This window comes from Bos grunniens, chromosome 19 (genome assembly GCF_055505025.1).
Source record: "Bos grunniens cultivar Pamir isolate PY7600 chromosome 19, Bosgru_T2T1.0, whole genome shotgun sequence".
NCBI classification, from domain to species: domain Eukaryota; kingdom Metazoa; phylum Chordata; class Mammalia; order Artiodactyla; family Bovidae; genus Bos; species Bos grunniens.
The window spans coordinates 52,236,245-52,261,861 of NC_141183.1; the positions used below are offsets into that span (position 1 = coordinate 52,236,245).

A 25,617-nucleotide genomic window follows, 5' to 3' on the forward strand; every position below is an offset into this window, starting at 1 on the left:
GCTGCCTCATAAGATGCAATAGATAGAATGCAGCATCATTTCTGTAACATTCTTGCCAAAGATACATAACTGTAATTTAATGATAACAAAACCCAAAGTTGAGAGACATTCTAGAAAGGCTATAGTCTTCTCAAGTGTCAAGGTCATGAAAGACAAGGAAAGACTCCAGACTGAAGAAAATAACAAAATGACAACTATACAAGCAACGTATGATTCTGATGTGGATGGACATTTCTGCTATAAAAGCTTCACAGAGACAATGGGTAAAATTTGATCTGGTTCTGAATATTAGATAACAATGAATCAATTATAATTTCCTGACTTTTATGGTTTTATTAAAGAATGTGTTTGCTTTAGAAAATGGACACTAAAAGTATTCCAGAGTGATGGAACATCACATGAATAACTTACTATCAAATGGCTCATGGGAAAAAATATATATATTTGCACTGTATTTCTAATTTCTGTATAATGCTGTGACTATGTCAAAATCTTTAAAAATTTTAATAAAGAAATCTATCTGCCTATCTACTGGTCAGAAAATTGGTCAATTAACATGTAGTTTTCTAAGGTAAAGTTATTTTTCCATTCCCACAATCACTGAGTGAAAAGCTTCTAAATGGCAACTGTAGATTCTGCTATCACTAAATGTGTATACACATCAGCTAGACTGCTGTATGTATTAAATGTTTCTACACATCAACAAAAATAACTGTCAAATCTTTCCGAAACATTCACCATGAAGTTCATTCAGCATGATGGAGATTTGAAATTTTTGAGAATAATCCTTTCTATTTCCACTGTAGAGGTCATTATTATGTCTTCTACAAGCTCTTAAAAAAATCAGAACTACTGGAGCCGAAGGAAACTCACTCAGGCAATTACTCATCCATTCTATCACCCTGCCCTCAGGTAAATCTGCAGATAAAGCAAGAGGTTCACACTAAGGCCACCAATTTCTGGCCTCACTTACCACAATTGGCACAGGACAAGGATTGGTAAACTGTTTTTAAAGGGCCAAAGAGTAAATATTTTAAGTTTTGTGAGCCATGTGGTATCTGTCATAACTATTCAATGCTACCATTGTAGCACAAAAGTAGCCACAAACAATATATAACGAATGTAAGCTGTGATCCCCAAAATTAATAAAAACAGGCACTGGGCCGTGGATTGTAGTTTGCAAACTCCTGGCATAGGAAAAAAAAAAAAGTTAGATCAAAACCGCATCAAAATAGACTACTTAGGATTTCTAAAAGCCTTTTCTACAACATGACACATTAGGTGAAAAGTAAAAGCTATATACACTATAGTCCAAATTTTAATGGAAATTTCTTGGCAGTCCAGTGATTAGGACTCTACACTTTCACCACCAGGGAGCAGGTTTGATCTGTGGTCAGGGAACCAAGATCCTGCATGCCTTGCAGTATGACCAAATAATTTCAAGAAGTTTTTTTAATAATAAATCCTATCCAAATTTTGTTCTTAAAAAGTATATGCATAATGTATTTTACATATATACACACACACACACACATATATATTAATGGCCACAAATTTTTCTCATTTCTATATGTAAACCCTTTTTGCAAGGTCATTTTGTACCTCTTCTCACCAAGGGGTGAACTCTATCCCTTGGATCTGGGTTTGGCCATGTGACTTGCTTTGATGACTGGGATATTAGGAAATAGAGGCTCAAAAGGTATTTGGGGTTTGCTCTCTTGCTGTTCCTTGGGGCCACCTATGTATATAAGCTGAGTTTAGTATACTGGATGATGAGAGATTCTCACCCCATGGTCCCATGTCCTAGCCAACTGCCAACACTATGAAGCAAAGTTGTCCTGCTGACCTGTAGCTAACCATGGATGGCATGAGTAACCCAGCTGAGATCAAGAGAAATGCACAGCTGAGCCCAGCTGACCCTCAGAATAGTAAGCTAAATAAATGGTTGGTTTGTTACACAGAAACTGGTAACTAATTGTATGTGTGTGTAAAAGGGGACAGCAAGCAGAGTAACAGGGTTTGATGCTGAGGGGATAGTTGAATTAAAGATTAATATCAGTAACCAAAATACACATTTTGATCGTTTCCAAATTTTTGCTAAGGAGTAGACAGTGCTTTTGTATTAAAAAAAAAATCATTAAACTATAGATACTAAAATTCAACATCATAAAAGGATTTTTTCATTATTTTCACTAAATATTGAGAGTTTTAAAAATATGGCTATTCTTGATCTGATGCATTTGAATGAGTTAACCGAATTTAAGTTCTCTCAGAGTTTAGAGATAAATAGTTACAGATATATCGAAAACTAAGCAAATAACATGACTAACATTTAGCACTGCTGCTGCTGCTGCTGCTGCTAAGTTGCTTCAGTCGTGTCTGACTCTGTGCAACCCCATAGACGGCAGCCCACCAGTCTCCCCCATCCCTGGGATTCTCCAGGCAAGAACACTGGAGTGGGTTGCCATTTCCTTCTCCAATGCATCAAAGTGAAAGGTGAAAGTGAAGTTGCTCAGTCGTGTCCGACTCTTAGCAACCCCATGGACTGCAGCCTACCAGGCTCCTCCATCCATGGGATTTTCCAGGCAAGAGTACTGGAGTGGGGTGCCATCGTCTTCTCCGAACATTTAGCACTAGAAAAAATAAAACCTGGTTTGGGCAAAGAAGTGTAATCATAATATAACTCTTGGCTCAGTTTTTAACGATACTTACATGATTATAATAATGTAAACAGCAAACATTGTGAGGCTTGAAGGGGAGAAGTAATGAAAAAATTAGACAGTAGGAAGAAAATAGAAGTTATCCAAAACTGAAAATTCAAGAAAAAGACTGTAAGTGCTTATCATTTTAAAGATAAATAAATATCAGAATAAACAGGCAAAATAATTAAAAACGAGTGACCACATAGCGGGAAATGGTAGCAACTAGAACAAGGGCAGGTGTCTACTGCTTTTTGTTTGAAGCCACTAGAATTCTTTGATTCTGACTATATACATACATGCTTTGAAAAAAATTAAAAGGCAAATAGAAAAAAAAGTCTGGAAACCAATCCAAGTATATATAATAATTTAGTATATGATAATAGCAAACCTTCAAATCAGGAAAAATTTTGACACTGGGACAACTGATAATCTATTTGGAAAAGCACATAGTTAAAGGTTGGTCTCATGAATATATTAAAATAAACTATAAATAAGAGAGTTAAATGTAAAAACAAAATTTAATTATAGAAGAACTATGAAAAATATCTGTAGTAAACTTATACAAAACAATCCAGAAAGATTCTCATGAAGGTGTTCCTCTTGTTTACTTCTGGGAAGCAGAAAGGGGGATGGGAGTAATAGTTTAGGGAGAATATTATAATTTTTACTCTGTAATGGTTTATACTAATACAGGTTTTTTTCAAACAATGTATAGTCCTATTTATTTTTGAATTTAAAACTTCCTTTGACTCTTTATTAGATAGAATACACAAAATGTTTAAGATACTTTAACCTTCTCTAACTGCAAGATGACTAAAAGAAGATATTTTAATGACAGATATATTGAATAAAAATCTTTCTTGCCAACTTTGCTGTTTTCTTCAACAGTCAACAAGAAAACAAAACATTTTCCCAGCCATTCCTTTTCTCTTATTTTCCAGCATTTATAACCCATGAATCTATATTCAACTCTATTTTAGAAGTAGGCTCAAATCACAATTCTATCATATAACTATTACCATCATCAAATAATATATCTTTGGGCTTCAATTTTCTTACCTATAAAACGAGACTAATATCTGCTCTATTTAATTCACAGAGCTGATGTAAGGATATATGAGAGAACATAGAAACTGCCTGGCGCAAATATATATTCTGAAAAGCCATCACTATGTTATATTTATTAACTCTTATAGAAATATAAGTTATCATCTTAATTTTATGGCATATAACAGTTTTCTAAAATTTTGCTGCCTTGAATAAACTATACTTCATCTAGGTGATAATATTATTTAACAACTTGTTCCTAGAGAAGCTATAGAAAATAAAAGTTGTTTCTAATCTTTTGTTTATATTAAATACCAGTTTTACCTCTTGGTCCCTGAAATCATTATTTGATCTTTTATTTTTGTGTGCTAGGACATTAAAAAACTATAACTTTTAAAGTGTACTGTAAGAAACAGTGGTAAATAATACACTTTCTTAAAGTTAGTCATTTTTCCATTCATTTATTCAACAAATATATGAATACCTACTAGGTATAGGTCCTGCGCCAGATGCTGGTTATAAAAAAGTGAACAAGAGAGACATCACACTTGTTCTTAGCGACAGCCTGGCAAGGAGGTAAGTAAAACCATGAAACCTACAAATAAACCCATAATCATAAACTTTGGTAAGCATCATAAAGAATAGGGTATTGAGAGAGTCTAAAAGAGCAATGAATCTTAAATGAATTATCTATATAATATTATCTATGAGAGTACAAAAATAAACTGTCTTTAATCTATAGGTCATCTGGAAGAGTCTATTCAGAAGAAGAACAGTAACATGGTTGAGAGTATCAATTCTAAGGCCAGAATGGCTAAGTTTTAAACCAGCCTCTACTCATCAGTTCATGACATGAAGTTAATCTGGGAATCAATTTCCTCATCTGTCATTAAATAGTAATACTTTCCACATAAGGTTATCATAGGGATTCAATTAAATTCTTTTGTTTTATTTTGAAAATTGTCAAATTCACACAAAACTTAAATGGACTGGCAATAACCATTAGCTCACATGAACCTGTATTTACCAAGTCAAGCAGTATTTTCAGAATGCTCAGAAGAGTTCCTAAAACATGGTAAGCATTGTTCCACTACATAAGCAGTTATCTTAAATAAAATGTAAAACTATGAGAAAATGACTTGTAAAACAATGACTTTTCAAAATAAATTGGTCATTTTCTCCTGAGATCCTAAAGAATATATTAAGCACTAAAGGAAGATAGAGAAGGGCAGTGGGGGGTGAAGAGAGGGAGAGAAAAAGAGACAGAAAAGAAAGCAAGATAGTGGTATAAGAAGAAGGAAAAGAAAAACAGACCAAGGCTTTGCACATCAACACTTTATCTGAAGACCAACAGCGCACTCTGCTGGACCCAACTCTTCTCTACACACTAGGCAAAAATGAATACTAATATAAATCAAGGAATATAATTACTTTTGTGGAAGTATATATACAATGTTGGCATTTATTAAATAAACAGCAGGAATAAGCATAAAATGTGTCTATGAAAATACCTGATTTTGAGGATTTATTAAAAGAATTAAGAGCATATACATAAATAAATTCTAGAAAAACGAGTATGAGTGGTGGAACAAGGTAATATCAGTTCAGTCACTTAGTCGTGTCCAACTCTTTGCGACCCATGGACTACAGCATGCCAGGCCTCCCTGTCCATCACCAACTCCTGGAGTTTACTCAAACTCATGTCCATTGCATCGGTGATGCCATCTCATCCTCTGTCGTCCCCTTCTCCTCCCGCCTTCAATCTTTCCCAGCATCAGGGTCTTTTCAAATGAGTCAGTTCTTCTCATCAAGTGGCCAAAGTACTGGAGTTTCAGCTTAAGCATCAGTCCTTCCAATGAATATTCAGGACTGATTTCCTTGAGGATGGACTGGTTGGATCTCCTTGCAGTCCAGGGCTTCTCCAACACCACAGATCAAAAGCATCAATTCTTCAGCACTCAGCTTTCTTTATACTCCAACTATCACAACCATACATGACTACTAGAAAAACCACAGCTTTGACTAGATGAACCTTTGTTGGCAAAGTAATGTCTCTGCTTTTTAATATGCTGTCTAGGTTGGTCATAACTTTTCTTCCAAGGAGCAAGCGTCTTTTAATTTCACGGTTGCAGTCACCATATGCAGTGATTTTGCAGCCCCAAAAAATAGTCTGTCACTGTTTCCACTGTTTCCCCATCTATTTGCCATGAAGTGATGGTACTAGATGCCACAATCTTAGTTTTCTGAATGGTGAGTTTTAAACCAACTTTTTTACTCTCCTCTTTCACCTTCATCAAGAGGCTCTTTAATTCTTCGCTTTCTGCCATAAGGGTGGTGTCATCTGCGTATCTGAGGTTATTGATATTTCTCCCGGCAATCTTGATTCCAGCTTGTGCTTCTTCCAGCCCAGCATTTCTCATGATGTACTCTGCACAGAAGTTAAATAAGAAGGGTGACAATATACAGCCTTGACGTACTCCTTTTCCTATTTGGAACCAGTCTGTTCTTCCATGTTCATTTCTAACTATTGCTTCCTGACCTGCATACAGATTTCTCAAGAGGCAGGTCAGGTGCTCTGGTATTCCCATCTCTTTAAGAATTTTCCACAGTTTGTTGTGATGCACACAGTCAAAGGCTTTGCCATAGTCAATAAAGCAGAAGTAGATGTTTTTCTGGAACTCTCTTGCTTTTTCCATCAGAACGGTAGTATTCTATTCTAAAATATAGTATTTTTTCTTAACCATGTTTTGACCATGGAGCCTGATGCCTCACTAGATCTTTGACATATGAATTAACTGTATAAAAAACATGAATCTGAAAATATAAGGAATGGGGAAAAGCAAGGGACACTGGAAGGTTAATTTATTCAAGAGAGGAAGTATTGACATTTTCTGACTTGAAGAGTAAAGAAGCTGACTAGAGATAATAGGAAGGTAAAAAGACAACTACCCAATTTAATTCACAGGTTAGAAGCTAAATTATTTTCATAACTAAGAAAACTTAAAAGAAAAACATAAAAAATGTAATGTCAAATTTAGAAATAAACAGAAATCATTAAACTAATTTATCACTTAATTTATAGGGGAAAGTTATCCAGAAAATAATACAACTATAGACTTTAAATGTATGAAAACTATAACATTTTATCTTTGTAGGGATAAGAGAAGGGGTTCCCAGGTGGCTCAGTAGAAAGGTATCTATCTACCAATGCAGGAGACTTGAGTTCAATCCCTGGGTGGGGAAGATCCCCTGGAGAAGGAACCAGCCACCCACTCCAATATTCTTGCCTGGGAAATCCCATGGACAGAGGAGTCTGGTAGGCTACAGTCCGTGGGGTCGCAAAGAGTTAGACACGATTTAGCGACTGAACAACAAGAGATAAGAGAACTAAACCATTAATTTACAAATCCAAATAACTATTCTTCTAAAAAATAAATGCTCCCTTTGAGTTGCATGCGTTCTCAGTCGTGTGCCCCCACACACAGACACACATACCCACAAAATGGAACATTATTCAGCCATAAAAAAAAGAAAAGAAATATTGCCATCTGGGACAAGATGGATGAACATGGAGGATATTACACTTAATGGACTAAGACTGAGAAAGACAAATTTATATGTAAAATCTAAAAGCAGACACAAACAAACAAAAAAAAAACAAGCTCACAGATGCAGAGAACAGATTAGTGGCAGCCAGAGAGGGGGGTGAAGAGCAAAAGAAATGGATGAGAGAGGTCAAAAGGTATAAACTTTCAGTTATAAAATAAGTCATGGGGATGTAACGTAGAGTATGGCAACTATAGTTAATAATACTATATTACATACCTGACAGAAGCTAAGAGAGTAAATATTAAAAGCTCTCATCATAAGAAGAAAAACCTTGCAACTACATAAGGTGACAGATATTAACTAGACTTATGGTGATCACTTCCCAATGTATACAAATAACGAACCATTATACCATACACCTGAAATTAACATATTAAATGTCAATTATACCTTCATTAGAAAAGAGAAAGAGAAAAAAAAGTTGAACTAGAAACCAAAGTAAATTTCTAGCAGGTAAAAAAAATATTACTATACTCAAAGACTCCTTTCTTTAAATAAATGACTTTTACGTATATCCCTATGATTCTTTATTATATTATAGCCATGAAAAGGTTTAGCCCTGGTTCTCTGAAAAATAAGATGCATTATTTAGTGCTAAATATCCATGTAAGATTTACTACAAATGCTACCACAAGCTTTTAAAATTAAGATGACAGCCAAAATACAAAATACAAGAGGTTTTCTTAACAATTTACTAAAATTTACTAAATTTACTAACAATTTACTACTACTACTACTAAGTCACTTCAGTCGTGTCCGACTCTGTGTGACCCCATAGACGGCAGCCCACCAGGCTCCCCCGTCCCTGGGATTCTCCAGGCAAGAACACTGGAGTGGGTTGCCATTTCCTTCTCCAATGCATGAAAGTGAAAAGTGAAAGTGAAGTCACTCAGTCGTGTCCGACTCTTCACGCCCCCTTGGACTGCAGCCTACCAGGCTCCTCTGTCCATGGGATTTTCCAGGCAAGAGTACTGAAGTGGGTTGCCATTGCCTTCTCTAACAATTTACTAAAGTATAAAAGAAAGAAACATTCACATTAGCTAAAACTTTACATTTTGTACTAATTATGCTTCTATTGCAACGGCTTACTCTATCTTTGTTAAAAAAAAATATTGAAAATAATAGATCATTTTACATAAGTATTTGTGGGGTTTTCCATAAAGTTACTTTATATATTCATGCTTTTCAGTATAGACTAGCAAAAAAGAGAACAAATTTTAGAGCTTAGCCATATGGTCTTTTCTGTCATTGCAAAAGTACTCTGCTGTCTGATAAATTTACTGTATGCATGCTTAATTAGTATGGCAAGTATCCCGTATGTCTTCTTACAAGTAAAAAGTCACTAGTGAAATGTTATCATTTGAGTTACTAGAGTTAGTTGAGATTTAGCTTGTTCAATAAATCTTCAAACTTACAAGAAGATTGCCAGAAACCCATGTCTTTAACAGTACGGATAATAAATCACCCACCTATGAAAAATACTCCATTTCTAAGGTAATGCAGAGTTATATCAGCTAAACCCAAGAAAGAAAATCTATAATTTCTGGTTTTAAAAAAATACCTGATATAAAAATACAAATACACATGAATTGATACAATTATACTTTGCCAATGAGATCATAATAGATGATCAACATAGTACACAACCAAAACAAGAAATCAATCTAAGAACTTAGTTTAAAATTAAGTTTAAAATTACTCAGCCAGGACAATGGTAGTTCTTCTTGGTCAAGCAACCTAAATTCTAAACAGGTTGAGTCGTAAACATCATCAACACAAATTAAGATAATTAATTATAAACCTAACTTTAAAAATTTATATTATTAACCAGTATAATAGCTTTTATCAGCAGCATAAAAATATACAACTATGCTGCTACTACTACTGCTGCTGCAGCTACTTTTACTACCACCTGCCACTTAATGTATGGATACAAGAGTTGGACTGTGAAGAAAGCCGAGCGCCGAACAATTGATGCTTTTGAACCGTGGTGTTGGAGAAGACTCTTCAGAGTCCCTTGGACTGCAAGGAGATCCAACCAGTCCATTCTGAAGATTAGCCCTGGGATTTCTTTGGAAGGAATGATGCTAAAGCTGAAACTCCAGTACTTTGGCCGCCTCATGTGAAGAGTTGACTCATTGGAAAAGACTCTGATGCTGGGAGGGATTGGGGGCAGGAGGAGAAGGGGACGACAGAGGATGAGATGGCTGGATGGCATCACCGACTCGATGGACGTGAGTTTGAGTGAACTCCGGGAGATGGTGATGGACAGGGAGGCCTGGCGTGCTGGGATTCATGGGGTCGCAAAGAGTCGGACACGACTGAGCGATTGAACTGCACTGAACTGAACTGAACCACTTAATAAGCATCAAGATATGCCAGGTACAGTCTAAGCACTTTATAAGTATTAAATTGCTTAATCCTCTAGCAGCTTTATAAGACAAATACTATACCCATTTAACAAATGAGAAACTGAAGTAGCAATAGTTTAAAAACTTAATCAAGGTTACAAAAGTAGTAAAGAGCAGAACTGTGATTAAAACCCAGACTGTCTGATTTGAGTCCACTGTCTTTAAAAAAACCAAAATGAAATTAAAAGTAAAATCACTCTCTATTTCACTTTAGCTATTATCCAATCATAGCTTACTCTAGACTTGATTTCTTTCTGCTTTAGGCTTCTATATAATTTTTTCCTTATCTTGATGTTAGAATACTGTTTAGATAGCTCCAGAATTTCTGAGAGGCATTTTAGAGAATGTATAATAAAGTAATTAGAGCATCTGCCAGAGCATCAGATTGCTTAGGTAGGATATAATAACTCCACAATTTTCTGCTTTGTGACCTTAGGCAAATTACTTCTCAGTTTCCTTATCTATAAGATGAGAATAACAATAGTACCTGCCTCACAGTCATTATAAGAATTCAGTAAGATTCTACCAACAAATATATATGCCACAGGCTAAATATATGCCATATGCTAATCCTCAGTACCAGAGATACTTGTGAAAAAGATTGACATTACATTCTAACAGAACAAACACATAATAAACAACTAGAGTAATAAATTCAAACAGTAAGGGCTATGAAGACAATAAGGTACTATGAAAGAAAATGAGCAAGGAAACATTGGCAGAGACAAACACAAAGCATATATTATTATTGACTGAGACAACTTCTCCCAACAAGGCTTTTCTGAAGATAACTGACAATTTCCCCCCACCCCAACTTAGTATTTTCAAGAATTTAAAAGAAGGCTCTTTGAGGGCAGGGATTATGGTATGGATTCACTCAGTCTACAACTAGGTTCCTGGCACGAGCTTAGGTGCTTGAAACAGAAATGAATAAAGCACTCACAGTCTTCAAGGAGGCCTCAGTTTACTAGGGAACCTGGTGTTGTCTGTAACTGAACTCAGAGCAGGTGGAGAAGATATGAAGAGTAATAAGTGTCAAAAACTGAGAAATACAAGGAACATTCCAGATGAGAATCTAACTCAAAACTGGAAACACCAAGGAAGGCTTCCTGAAGAATTAGAAGTCAGTCAAAACAGAGCGGGAAGGAGGAGAAAGAGAAAAAGAATGCAAAAAGTTTATAAAGGCTTAAAGTCTGTACAAGTAAACAGCTTTATAAGCCATCTAAACACTTTTGGAATTTGTCAATGACTTGTTTCATCCCTTACCTGAACAACAACAACAAAAAATACAGGCTATATGAAACAATAGTTTTAAGATACAGGACATCCGGTAAGGAAGAGTTATCCCTGAGGGATGGGAAACAAAGGAGATTAAGCCTTATGATTGTTTCAGCTTGTTGTGCTGAGAGTCTCCAGGCTGTGGTACCAGGAAGGGAAACCCAGATACAGCCCAGAAAACTCAACCTGAAGAGATATCACTGAGAGTTCAGGGAGATCAATAAAGTTCTGAGATAAGAATACCAGAAAGGAGAGAGCTGCACAGAGAATGAACTCCAGAGGTCTGCAGAAGGACCTCTCAAGTATCTAGTAGAGTACTGATCAGCACACACCAATGAGGAGACAATCTGAGACAGCGGCCAAGAACCACCTGAAATGAGACACTCACGTAGAGCATGGAACAGTGCCCGTTCCCACCAGCTAGGCTAGAAAACGTCTTAATTCATGAAGCATGATTAGGTAGAGGACTCAAAAGGAGCCAGCCTCTACTGAGGTAGCCCAAAACTAAACCCTGATCAAGTCCTTCCTAACACATCCTAAAAGCAAGACCCAAAAGGATCAAGCTGATTCCAAGTAATAACTGCATCCCAGAAAAAAAGTCAAGAGGGTTTGTAGAAATACAATACCCAGTATTTAGCAAGGGAAAATTCACAATATTTGGAATTCAATAAAAAAATTACCAAGCATGATTCCATTCAAATAAAACTATGGCAATGAAAACTAGCCAATAGTGACTGAAAAAAAAAAAAAAATCTGTCATTGCCTAAGGATGGTGAGAAGAAAAATGTCCATTGGTCTGTCTTGCATTTGGATGAATCTTTTCCAGGCATCATTTTGTAATATCATAAACATGTCATTTTGAAAACATTTGGTATACTGATTTTACAGATCTTATAAATAAATGTTAACATATTTCATTATATAATATCAAAAAGTCACATACATAATATCACTACAAATAAATATCATCAGAAAAAAGTCTTTTAAGTATCAGAAAACTGTTAACCTCACAGTGGTATATACAATTTTTCAAATTCTGATTTTTCACTTGAAAGGTCAAATTTTATCAGGCTCACTTTATTTTCAAGAATCACCACAGTCTGTCAGTTATTTTTTGAAGTAAAAACAATGTTCTGTGAAAAACGTGACTAGTTCAGCTCACAATTCAAACTATTTTACAATTGTTTTTCTTTAAGATAACCATTCTACTCCTGAATGTCAAAGTGTTTTACAAAAACTATTCTTAACCCAGAATTAAAATCTTAAAGGTGAAAAATTTAATAAAATTAGTAACTTTTACTACTTCATCAAGGACATTCTTAAGTGAAACTGGCTTTTCTTAATTATGCATTAATGACAGAGAAGAAAATTACTATTAACACAAGTTGGTGCCACTATCTTGATCGTGCTAAAGCATCAGAGTTTTACCAGTCTTCACTTTTGCACCAACAATGCAAACACTGAAGACAGTTTAAAAAAAAAAAGGTAAGTAACATCTTAACATCACTATGAAAGTACTTCTGACCCCACAGACTGCCTAAAAACAATCTCAGGAATCTCCAGAGTTCCCTGGCCTAATCCTTGAGAACTGATGCCCTAACAACACTGAAAGAAATTTAGGAAGTGGAATTCACAAACATTAGAATGTACAAGACGGGGGGAAAAAAAAACCTTTTCACAGCTCATCTCAGTCCAATTCTCTTATTTTATAAGTGAAGAAACGGGCACAAAGAGCACAGGTTTCCCATTTCTCACAGCAGTATACATGCAACAGCACTTAAGACTTCTGAGTTTTTCTCTACTCTTGATTATATAGTCTTTCTCTTTTTCAAAAATGCATTAACAAATACCACATTTGCCTTCTTTAAACTGAACAATGTCATAAATACATACATTCTGTGGAGAAATGGAGTTTATCTTTCCTAATGGAGAGTTGAGTTTTGTGGTCTTTTCTGAAGCAACTTTTGCATCCAAATGATGTACCTCCTTCTCAAAACAATGACGTTTTCTGATCTGTAAATACAGAACCAAATTGAAGTTTATTGTAAACTAAAAGTTTGATGAGGCTAGTTGTTCTCAAAGATCAAAACAGCTATAGTGTGCGCTTTAAGCATTAAAAAAAAAAAAATGACTATTTCTAACTGCTGCTGCTGCTGCTAAGTCACTTCAGTCATGTCCAACTCTGTGCGACCCCATAGATGGCAGCCCACCAGGCTCCCCCATAACAATCAAATTTCTAACAAATAGGCACTTTATTACAAGACTTAAATAAAACAGAATACAGTAATATCTCTCAAATTCCAATCAAAATAGCTTTAATTAGTGATGTATCAAAACTCTGCATTGTAAAATGATCTTCCCACAAAATAGTCCCACCATATGGACACCAAGAATAGCATTATACCAAGTCCAACTACATATCCAATTGGAAAATTAAACATGAAAAGCTTATTCTAAATTAAAAAAAAAAAAAAACACAGAATAAAAAATTCGAATGTAAATATTCATTATTTCCTACATGATAGAATAAATTATTTGATTACTGTTATTATATTACTTGTTAGATAACTAACAATCCAAACTGTATTTGACTAATTTTTTTTTATAAATACCACTGTTTTCTTTCCAAACTACATGTGCTTTTTCTTACTTCCCAAAAACCTATGTACTCAAACTATGAAGGGGAAAAAAAGCATTTCTACTAATAATTCATGACTATCAAAAAAGAAATGAAAGCCAATGAAATCAGGGAATAAATGTTGTACTTTGAACCCTACTTCACAACATCCAACTGTAAGTACACATTTTGCTGGTAAAATTTTTTTTTAAATACAATTTATTATTATTATTATTTTGCCACACCATACAGCATGTGGGAATCTTAGTTCCTCAACCAGGGATCAAACCCATGCCCCCTGTAATGGAAGCACAGAATCTTAACCACTGGACTGCCTGGGAAGTCCCACTGGTAAAAATTTTTAAAGATTCACACTTCATTTGTAATTAGGACTTTTCCAAATATAAAACTAGAAAATGGATTTATTCTATTTCTAAAAACAAGGTTTAATTATGGAAGTTAGGATTATACATGGAACAAACTATATAAAAATGCAAACATTTTTTGAGAATATTCAATTAAAAATACACAATTATCTACAATGACATGCTAATTAATTAATAATCTTTATTTGTAACTGAATCTATTAAAGTCCAGTCTCCCTACCTCAATGCTATGAACTCTATGAGAAAATATAAGAGTTCAACGCCATGAACTCTATTCACCTATTAAAAGTATATTTCATTTAAAACTTCTAGTAATTTTGGTCTTTAAAAATAAACATTTTATAATTATTCATAATAAAAACTCAATAAATAACAGTAATCCTTATCATTACATTAAAACTATCAATATTAAAAATATCTGACCTAAATACTTGTATCAGAGGTATTTTGGCCAAAAGAAAACACCATTGTTAGATTAAAAACAGAGCAGTTAAAAGTACAAAGTAACTCTATTACTATAACATGCCATAAGTAAATGTTTTACTATCAAATTTCTTAAATATAAATAAGCATCATTCAGTTTCACTTTAATGACATGCTACTATGAATAATCTACTATAACAAGCTCCTTTGTAATGAATAAATATATAAAATGAAATTACAGTAACTGATCGTTAAATTTATATCTGACACTATCCAACTAATCTCTTCACATGCCACTGAAAACGACTGATACTTGACTACCTTGTTCAGCCATAACTAATGGGATTATTTCACTGCCAAGACTGTTTACCTGCTGTGCAGTTTCCAAGGGTCGAATTCTTTTCTTCTCTACTTGAAAATCATCATTTTCGTCTCTGTACATAGATGCCTGCTTCTTAGCAGATAGCTTTGCAGCCAGTGTAGTTTTTTCAGGAGAGTCTTATATAAGAAGTCATAAAAAATTAGCGTAAGTAGATTACATTTAGTCAATTTTTCCAGGAAAAAAAACTGGAGTTGGGATGTAAGATTTTAATCTGTAAAAATACTGAATCACTATGCTGTACATCTGAAACTAATATAATATTGTAAATAAAGTACACTTCAATTTTTAAAAAGATGTTGACATTTCTAATAACTTCAAAACATACTTTAAAATATGAAATGCTAAACATCTTTAAAATCAGTTATTTATCACTGAATTTACTTAACAAAGAGCAAACATTGTAAGAAATGTTCTCAAGAGGAAAAGTCCAGCCTTGATATTTAATAGGTTTATGCTTTTGTAGACCACTTCCAATAATGTGGCTTAAAAAATATAACTTTAAGAGTCTCTCAAAAACTTTTCATCTGTATAAAAATCTTTATTTACAGTGCCTTATTTAATGTTTCTTTTCTACTAAAATTCTCTATGATCTTCAGGCTAAAAACACAGTAGAATCAAGCTCCTAAAATCTGTTTTTTAATTCCACAATCCTGAAAGCTCAATCTCATTTATCAGTGACCTCTTAATTACCAAATATGATCCCCATTTTATAAATGTGAGCACTAGGTTTTAAAAGAAGTCAAGTAACATGCTCATATCACATGGCAAGTAAAAGGCAAGGCCTGCATGTGACTTGACTCCCGCTGTCTGACTCCAAAATCCATATGTATAACCTCTAGGCATACAGCCAAACATAACACTCTGTCTTCTTGGAACATAACAAACACATTTCCTTTCTCCTTAATTTCTGTAACACCGTTCTTAACTGTTCTATACAGTGGTTTCTCCCTTTCCCTAGAACGTGAGAGTTCTTAAAAATACCTTCCTTACTCCGTGCTCTTCTCTACACATTCCCTCCACTTCCAGAGTTTCAATTCATTTATTCAAGCATTTATTATATTGAGTCCATACAATTCCAGACACCATGGACAACAATGAAGAAAAAAGTTCCTGGCCTTATACAATTTACAGACTATTAAGGGGAGAAAGCCCTATGAGCAGCAGGTCCAATCCATTTTCAAAAAAAGAAGTTCGAGTTTGCACAAACATAGAAGTGAATCTGTGCCACGCAGCACTGGTTTTCAAGCTTTTTCTGAGGAGGACTATATTTTTTAAAGAAATATTGCTTAGGATTTCTAAGCTGATCCATTGTCCCCTTCTCCCTATATGCTATGTTTCTTCCTTAGGCTCTTGGGAACACAGTTTGAAACCCATTATATTCTAAAATCTTAACAGTTCTGCCTTTCATACCTAGGTCTTTAATCTACCTGGCATGAGTTTTTGTGTATAGAGTAAAGTAGGACTCCAATTTTAATTTTTTCCTACGGATATTTAATAGTCAAATGGCAACCCACTACAGTATTCTTGCCTGGAAAATCCCATGGACAGAGGAGCCTGGCAGGCTGCAGTCCATGGGGTTGCAGAGTCAGACATGATTGAGGCTTCACTACTTATGGGAAAACCCCTGTGCCCTCTGCTCTACAAAAGCACTTCTATTAAAAAAATCAAGTTTCAGCATACATGTAGAATGGAATTTGGGTTCTCCACTATTTTCCACTATGCTAATACCATGCTGTTTTAATTATTATAGCCATATACATATAACGAATCAGGATATCTCACAGATCACGTCCTCTCACCTCAACCTGCTTCCTGAAAACTGTCTTGGCTCTTCTTAGTCCTTTATATTCCCATACATATTTTAGAAAACACATGTAATTTTGAGCTCTACAATTTCCTGGCAAACTAGTAAAATAACCACAAACAAATCTAGATCAGTGACTCTTAACTGGGCTAGTTTTAACAATCCCACCCTAGACCCCAGGGACATTAGGCAACATCTGGAGATTTTTGATTGTCACAAGATGGGAGGAGGGTGAGTACTACTGGCATCTAGTGGGTTGAGGCCTGAGAGATGCTTCTAAACATTCCACAATGTGCAGGACAGAATTATCTACAACAAAGAATTATCCTATTCAAAATGGTAAAAGTGCCAATGCCAAGGAAGTGTTAGCCACTCAGTCGTGTCCAATTCTTTGCAACCCCATGGACTGTAGCCCTCCAGGCGCCTCTGTCCATGGAATTTTCCAGGCAAGAAGACTAGAGTAGCTTGCTACTCCCTTCCCCAAATAAACCAAGGGGCAAATTCGTAGGACTCATTAAAGGGTATGGAATATCTACCAAAAACAATAATCCAGTTTTAGAAAAACTAAACTGCCATGTGTCAAATATGATTAACTCCAATTCATGAAAAAAAATTATATCATATGCATATACAAAAAGGCTTATCTTCCTAGTCTTTATAGTAGGGGAGTTTGCAAGAAGCTTACCAACGTTGTTAAATCTTTAAAATAAAAGGTTATAAAGAAATTAAGTATATTCAGAATATATTTAAAACAACAACAAATCCTGGAAATCAGTAAGAAACAACCCAACAGAAAAATGGGCAAACACTTGAAGGGGTAGTTCACTAAAGAGGATGGATATTCAAATGACCAATAAATACATTAAAAGACACTCAATCTCATTAGTTACCAGAGAAATATCAATTAAAACTCACAAGAACACCACAAAGGAACCAGAATGGCTAAAATTTAAAAAGACTCAAATATCCAGTGCTAACAAGAATGCTGAACAACATAACTTCCACATACTACTAGATGTAGGGCAAAGGGGTGCAAAATTGGTTCAGTCATTTGGAAAATGTTGGCATTATCTACTATAGCTCAACATAATCATATACACCACAAGTAGCAATTCTATTCCAAGCTATATATCTAATAGAAAATATTTACCTATCTGTACCAGAAAGAATAAGAATACTCATAAAAGATCAATAACCAAAATAAGAACCCATCCAAATGTCTAACAATTGTAGAATGAATTAATAAATTATGGCATATAATCTATTATATACCATAAAATAAAGCTATAAAAACCACTACTTTATGCAACAACCCAAATGAATCTCAGAAATATTTTAGGCAAAAGTTGACAGACACAAGAGTACAAATATAGTTCCATTTCTATGAAGAAGCAAAACTCATCAATGATGACATAGGGAAAATAGCAACTACCTATAATGAGAAAGAATACCAAGTGGAAAAGAACATGAGAAGTGCCACTGGGGCGTTGGCTATGTCCTATTTTTCATCTAGGTGGTAGTTACATGAGTGTAATTACTCTGGGAAAATTCATCAAGCTATACACTTAGAATTCTGTGTGCTTTTCTATATTTAAGTTACATATTTCTAAAGAATTTACTTAAAAATATAAAGACAGTATCAGAATATAACCCAGATTTACCCCATCTGATCCTTGAAAAGATTATTCTCAATAACTCTAACTCACAACTATATTAAAATTCAAGTTACATACATATTGAAAATTGATTTTTTACGAAGTTAAAAAAGCAATGCAGCAGATAAAGAACAGCCTTTTTGATAAATGGTGCTGAACAATTAGATACTCATATGCCAAATAAATGAACTTGAATCCACACTCACACCATATACAAAAATTAACCCTTAGACCTAAAAGTAAAACCTAAATTTGATTAAAAAAATAAACTTGTACTCAAAAATGTATCAGATCAGATCGGTCGCTCAGTTGTGTCCGACTCTTTGCGACCCCATGAATCACAGCACGCCAGGTCTCTTAAAACTTAACGATAAGGAGAAAACAATAAACAAGCAAAAGATTTCAACAGTTCATCAAAGAAGATATACAAATGGCTAATAAGCACATGAAAAGATGCTCAACATCACAAGTCATTAGGGAAATGTGAAATAAAACCACAATAAGATACCACTAGAAGCTTATAAGAGTGATGCTGGGAAAGACTGAAGGCAAAAGGAGAAGGGGCAGCAGAGGATGAGATGGCTAGATGGCATCACCAACTCAACAGACACGAATTTGAGCAAACTTCAGGAGATAGCAGAGGGCACAGAAGCCCGGTGTGCTGCAGTCCACGGTGTCACAAAGAGGTGGACGTGACAGTGACTGAACAGCAACAATAAGCTTATTAGAATGGCTAAAAAGATTACCAAACCACTGTCGGCAAGGATGTAGAAAAACGAGAATCCTCATACACTGCTGGCAGGAATGTAAAATGGCATAACTACTCTGGGAAACAGTTTTGAAGTTTCTTAAAAAGTTAACCATAAGTGATCCAGTCACTACATTCCTAGATAACTACCCAGGAAAGTAAAAACACATGTCCATAACAATGACTTATAAACAAACGTTCCTAACAGCTTTATTTGTAATAACAGCCCCGAAACTAGTAACAACTCAAATATTCAACAACAAGTGACTGGATAAACAGTTTGCAGGGCTTCCCTCGTGGCTCAGACGGTAAAAGAATCCACCTGCAATGTGGGAGACCTGAGTTTGGGGAGGATAAATTAGCGGTGGGAAGGAGGAATAACACAAGAGCACGAGTAAACTTTTGAAGGTGACAGATAATATTCACTATTTTAATGCTGGCGAAAGTTTCAGGGAAATACTCTTATGTTAAACCTCATCCAAATGTACCATTTAAATATACACAGTTTGTTATGTCATGTATATTTCAATAAGGCTATCTTTTAAAAAAAAATTCAAGTTGTACATAAAACAAGCCAGAGTTCTTATAATTAGCTCAAAATCAATTCCTATATGCTAGGCACTCTGCTAGTTATGCAATGATGAGCAAACTGACATAGTTCCTGATCTAATGGACTATACAGTCTGCTAGGGGACGCAGAGATTAATAAAAGATGCACACAAACACATGGATAATATAAGCTGTAACAAGTGCTATGAAGGAGAGGTACACAGTGAAATGACAGAATATAACAGGGAAACCAAATCTAATCCGATGGAAAGAGCAGTATGGCTGCCTTAAAGAGGCTATTTAAGCTGAGAGCTAAAGGAAGAGCAAGTAAACAAGATGGAACCTGATTCAGAAGAGACATTAACACATGCAAAGGAGAAAGCATGACCCTTTGAAGGAATGGAAGGAAAGCCAAGAGAGTTAACAGTCAAAACCCTGTAGACAACACAAGTGGTCACCTCTCCAGTATCTAGTCCACTTCCTCGTCCTCATTCCCAACAGAAACACACTTCAGTTGAAGCAGCTAACATCCTCTACAGTCAAGTACTTTAGTGGAAGATGAATCCATCCTTGATTTTAGAAAGTGGATAATGTTTAGACATAAGTCAATCATGGCAACCTCTTTTCTCCCAGCCATGGACTGTCATTAGTTAAGGAATGGCATGAGTGAAAGCAGGAAAGGAGTTATTACATGCTCTAAACAAGAGATGACAGTCTGGACTAAGAGATATGAATGGAGACAGAAATCTATATGGGGGAATAAGGAAGAGCAAAGTGTATAGGATGTGCCCTAGGTTTCTGACTTCAGCAGATAATGATCCATCTTTTCCATACAGTCAAAGCACAAGAAATATCTTTAAATTAATAACCTTATGTTATTGATAATATATTTCTCTTAACTAAATCTAGTAAGAACTCCCTAGGTAGCTCAAATGGTAAAGGATCTGCCTGCAATGCAGGAGACCTGGGTTTGATCCCTGGGTCAGAAAGATCTCCTAGAGAAGGGCATGGCAACCCACTCCGGTATTCTTCCCTGGAGAATTCCATGGACAGAGGAGCCTGGTGGGTTACAGTCCATGGGATCATAAAGAGTAGGACACGACTGAGTGACTAACACACACACATTTAAGGATCATACTTGAAACATAGCTGATTCTCAGATAGGATACTGGTCTCAGAAGTTCAGGCAAACTTACAAAGAATAAGTGAGGCTAATTAGATTTTGTCTTATGCTTACAGATCAATATGTTTTATAAAATTCTATCATATAACTAATAACACTGCCTACAAATAACATCAGTTTCTGAGTATCATTAATTTTGCCTTGCCTTCTTTAAAAATGGTTTACGTTAGCAACATGTTTGAATCAATTAAAAGTTAGGCCAGGAAAACAGTTCAAGGATTTCTGACCATTCTATGTATTATTTAAAATAATTCCAGAGAAATCAGGTGGAAATACATAACCAATTATGCTAACCAAATTTATCTACATTAGGTATCATAACAGCAATAATTAACACTCCTATCACAGATACCAACAGACCCAGGCAAAATATAAACTACCTTGAGAACCTGACAAAGTGCCATTTCTTTCAGAAGGTGGTGTACGTGGACTGCTGAAATGATGCGAAGTTCGCTGGTGCACATCACTGTTTGCAGAGTTCTTTGAATGGCATGTACAACAACATGACAATGGTACTTCAGTTTTCTTACTTAAGCTTTCATCCACTGGCTTCCCTAAAAACGAAAGAATCTCCAATTAAAAAAACATTCATCTTTCTTCACAGCTAGCATACACAACCACCCTTTTTTTGCCCAAGATTAGCAGATTTCCCAGGATTCAGAATTTCAGGGCTAAAATCAGAAAGTGAAAGTGAAGTTGCTCAGTCGTGTCTGACTCTTGGCGACCCCATGGACTGTAGCCCGCCAGGCTCCTCTGTCCATGGGATTCTCTTAAGCAAGAGTACTGGAGTGGGTTGCCATTTCCTTCTCCAAAATCAGAAAACTACCTGGCAAATCTGGACAAGCTGATCACTCAATCTGCAACATCGAATGAGGACAGGAGAGAAACACGTATGCCAGAAATATACAGAGAGAAGCTAATAACAAATTTACCTTAATCATTTAACAAATGATTTAGAAAAATCTAGTAATAGTCAAAGATTAATAATGTAACAGAGGCACAACCACTACTGAGATATATTAAAACACTAAGTATACCTAAAGCATATTCTTAATTACTTACATTCTTAATTACTGCTATTTTCCTAACTGAAGAACTTGAAAGTTCAATATGGTAAATAATAATGTAAACAAAAAAGGGTTAAATCATTCCCACATTATACTTCTAATTCAAAAAACATGTTTCATAATATCATTTTTGATATCTGTATCAAAAGTTTAAAGTCAATATTCAAATTAAACAGGTAATTCTTACTACTTAAATACAAAGTTGCAATAGTTTTGCATGTGTGTCTACAGTGTATAAGAATATAATTCAGATATTAAAAAATCTGAATAATGTATTTTATTTTCTATATACAGTACTGATGTTAGTTTCCCATCTGCACTACATAAATACATTTTCCAGAGTCTCCCATTAAAATTTCATTAACATTTTCACCAAAGACAAACATCAGTAAGAAACAAAGTGGACAACCAAAAGCTTATAAAATATTTACTTTTAATCTTTAATAGTCTTACCAGTAGCAAAAATATTTTTTTAAAAAACATGTATATGTATATACATGTATATGTATGTGTGTGTATACACACACATATATACACATACATACACATACATATCCACAGTTAATTTAAAATTCTCCTAATACTTTAGGTCAAAGCCATCTAATTATGTACCTAAAATGTATCCAATATTGTCTTTCAGATTTATCATATAAAATAGTTTTTCACAAAAGTTAAGTGCTACTTTTTGTTAGTAAATGTGACATGTGTAAGCAAATAAAGCAATGGGAAATAATACAAATCCATAAAAACAATATTACAATAAACTTCTGCTTACTACAGAATTCTCTGGCATCCAAACAAGTAGAAAGATCAACTAGAATTTTTCATGTATTCCATTTTCTAGTGTTATTAGATAAGCAACAATATTAAAGGATTTATTTTTAAAAAGCAGTTATTTGTATATGCTATATAATCATGTCAGCCCTATCTCTTGAATCTTTTACATACAAATTATCCTCTAATTATTTTCATAATCATTCTTTAAGTATTCCAAGGTTCTTATGTACAGTATACTCCGAATCATCAAATAAAGGAATAACTTACATTTAAAATTATTTTAGGATTAAATGAACACATTGTGCTAAACTCAAACTCTTAGAAGACCCAGAACTGATTATAAAGAAATATCTTAAAAGAGAATATTTAAATTAGCTAGGACATGGTTGAATTATCCTGGGTAAAAAGTACTTCATCGGATTTTTTTCAGGACCCAATAAGCAACTTGAAAATATCAACCAACTACTTACCACTAAGAGACTGTTGCCATGCTAAAGCAGAACAAAGTAAGGCTAAGCTTTTCCCACTCCCTGTGGGGCTCTCCAATAAACAGTGCTGCTTACTATTTAATCCTCTGACAATCTATGAACACAAAAACAATTTTTTAAATCAATAAACAACATACTTCATTAAAGTCTCTCTCCTTTACAACCACAAGAAGTCTAAGTTGTATGCAGTTCAGGGAACATGGCAACAGCAGCAAGGAGAACTAGAATTTAGTTAAATCTGGAATTTATTCCTTTATTTGTTGTTGTTTAGTCACTAAGTCATGTCTGACTCTTTTGCGACACTATGGACTGCAGCCCGCCAGGCTCCTCTATCCATGGGATTTCCCAGGCAAGAATACTGGAGTGAGTTGCCATTTCCTTCTCCAGGGGATCTCCCTAAACCATGCTTCAAACCCATGTTTCCTGCACTGGCAGGTGGGTTCTTTACCACGGAGCTACCAGGGAAGTCCCCGATTCCTTCATATCTCTCCCTAAAATTATGTTAGACTTAAAGTATATCAAGCAGAAAAGAAACAAAAGCAATTGGTGCCTTACTTATACAAACACCATCATTTCTATAAAACTAGAATACACTAACATCTTTGATGAAAACTTAATAGAGGACACTGCTGAGAATGTTACAACCACTTTGTACAGAAATTAAAAATTTCTAGTAAAGTTGAAGATACCGAATTCCAGCAATCCAGTCCTAAGTAAATACCTAAAACCTTTCCCAAATGAATATAAGGCAACACGTGTAAGTTCATGGCAGCACTGTTTGTAACTGCAAAATAACGTAAACAATGTAAACGTCTATCAAGAGGAAAATGGGCAAATAAAGTTCTAGTATATTAAAACAACGGAATAGTATAAGGAATGAAAATGTGTTATCAATCAATAGGACTCCATCTTAAAAATGATGTTAGACAAGGGAACAAGGTCATGAGGAAAGGAGGGCCTGGTGTGCTGCCGCCATTTCTTCTGCCTTCAGACTCTGCGTCGGCCACAGAACTTCCAACGGTGCTATGATGGGACAGAGCATCTGAAGGTTCACAACCTCTGTGGTTCACAGGAGCCACTGTGACAAGGGTCCGGGGAGGAATCTACCATTTTCAGTGGAAAACAAGTGGCAATTACTAGTTATGAAGACTTTGTACTTTGGATCTCAGTTTGTTTCTCCTTTCTTTATAGTAAGACACCAACTGCTTAAAAAATAATCCATGAAACAAATATGAAAAGGAGCATTTTAAAAAAACACCAGTTCTTGAACTCAACATACTAGATATGTCTATAAATAAACTTATAGCAGAAATTCTTAAAAAGCAATAATAATAATATTAATGTTAAGAAAAAAACCCACAAAATCAAGTTCTCCAGAAAGCTGAGTACAATATCATATCATTGTGCAAAGTTTAAAAATATGTAAAGTATACTCAATATTGTTTATGCATACATGTATATGCAATGTAAGTATAAAAACACGGCTAGAAGAGAAAAAGAACAAATTCGGGATATTAGTTATCTTCTTACTTGTGAAAAGTGAAAAGTGAAAGTGAAGCCGCTCAGTCGTGTCTGACTCTTTACGACTCCATGGACGGTAGCCTACCAGGCTCTGTGGTCCATGGGATTCTCCAGGCAAGAATACTGGAGTGGGCTGCTATTTCCTTCTCCAGGGGATCTTCCCAAACCAAGGATCGAACCCAGGTCTCCTGCATTGCAGACAGATGCTTTACCATCTGAGCCACTAGGTGAAGTGAAATCGCTCAGTCCTGTCCAACTCTTTGTGACCCCATGGACTATAGCCTATCAGACTCCTCCATCCATGGGATTTTCCAGGGAAGAATACTGGAGTGGGGTGCTACTAGGTAAACAAGGTAAAATATGGCAAAACATTAAGATTCAACAAAGCTGGTATGTTGGTTTTACTCATTTGTATATTAAATTCTTATATGATTGAAATATCTCAAAAAATTATGGTGAAAAATATAGTATTCTATATAAAAGATGGTAAATACTTTGTATTTCAAAGTAATTCAGTAAATAGAAGTTTCAGATGAGCTGAAAACATTTTTTAGAATGCTCTCCTTTGCCTCCTAATTTTATATATATAGTCTAGCAGCAACCAGTATTATTTTTCCAAAAGTCAGAGGTTCTTTAATGAACCCAGCAAATCCATCTACTATCTGCAGAAAATATGAAGTAATAGACTCAATGTATGTTATGAATTATAAGCACCTGTATCTTAAGACTTAATTGCTGAAAAACACTTACAGAATTCATCATAGCAAGCTGTGATGGATAAGCTTTACAAGGAAAGTTAATCTTCACCCCACCAATTGTATATTCAGCTGAAGACATCATGCTTTGTTTACTTCAGATTCCTAACTGCAACAGAAATGAAAGTCAATACTGAAATAAGGCTATTCAAAGAAAAACAGATACCTAATACTAGGACAGAAGCCTAGAAATAAAAATTGGAATTAATAAATGT

General features: G+C 35.0%; 1 protein-coding gene and 1 pseudogene across 16 annotated transcripts in view; one reads left to right on the top strand and one right to left on the bottom strand.

The window, feature by feature from the left end:
* Positions 1 to 25,617, bottom strand: part of BRIP1 (BRCA1 interacting DNA helicase 1) — a 182,236-nt gene that overhangs the window by 154,528 nt on the left and 2,091 nt on the right. For 14 of the 16 annotated variants that reach the window (XM_086355640.1, XM_086355642.1, XM_086355639.1 and 11 more), the window contains exons 2-6: positions 25,398 to 25,511; positions 23,109 to 23,220; positions 21,175 to 21,348; positions 14,844 to 14,971; positions 12,941 to 13,060 (exon numbers count right to left, since the gene is read on the bottom strand). In XM_086355640.1, the coding sequence (XP_086211766.1) occupies positions 12,941 to 13,060; positions 14,844 to 14,971; positions 21,175 to 21,348; positions 23,109 to 23,220; positions 25,398 to 25,487 (624 nt within the window). In that variant the 5' untranslated portion in view covers positions 25,488 to 25,511. The remainder of the gene's footprint in view (positions 1 to 12,940; positions 13,061 to 14,843; positions 14,972 to 21,174; positions 21,349 to 23,108; positions 23,221 to 25,397; positions 25,512 to 25,617) is intronic. The other 2 variants (XM_086355643.1, XM_086355644.1) reach the window with 1 other exon arrangement.
* On the top strand, positions 24,152 to 24,343 carry LOC147352653 (cytochrome c oxidase subunit 7C, mitochondrial pseudogene; annotated as a pseudogene).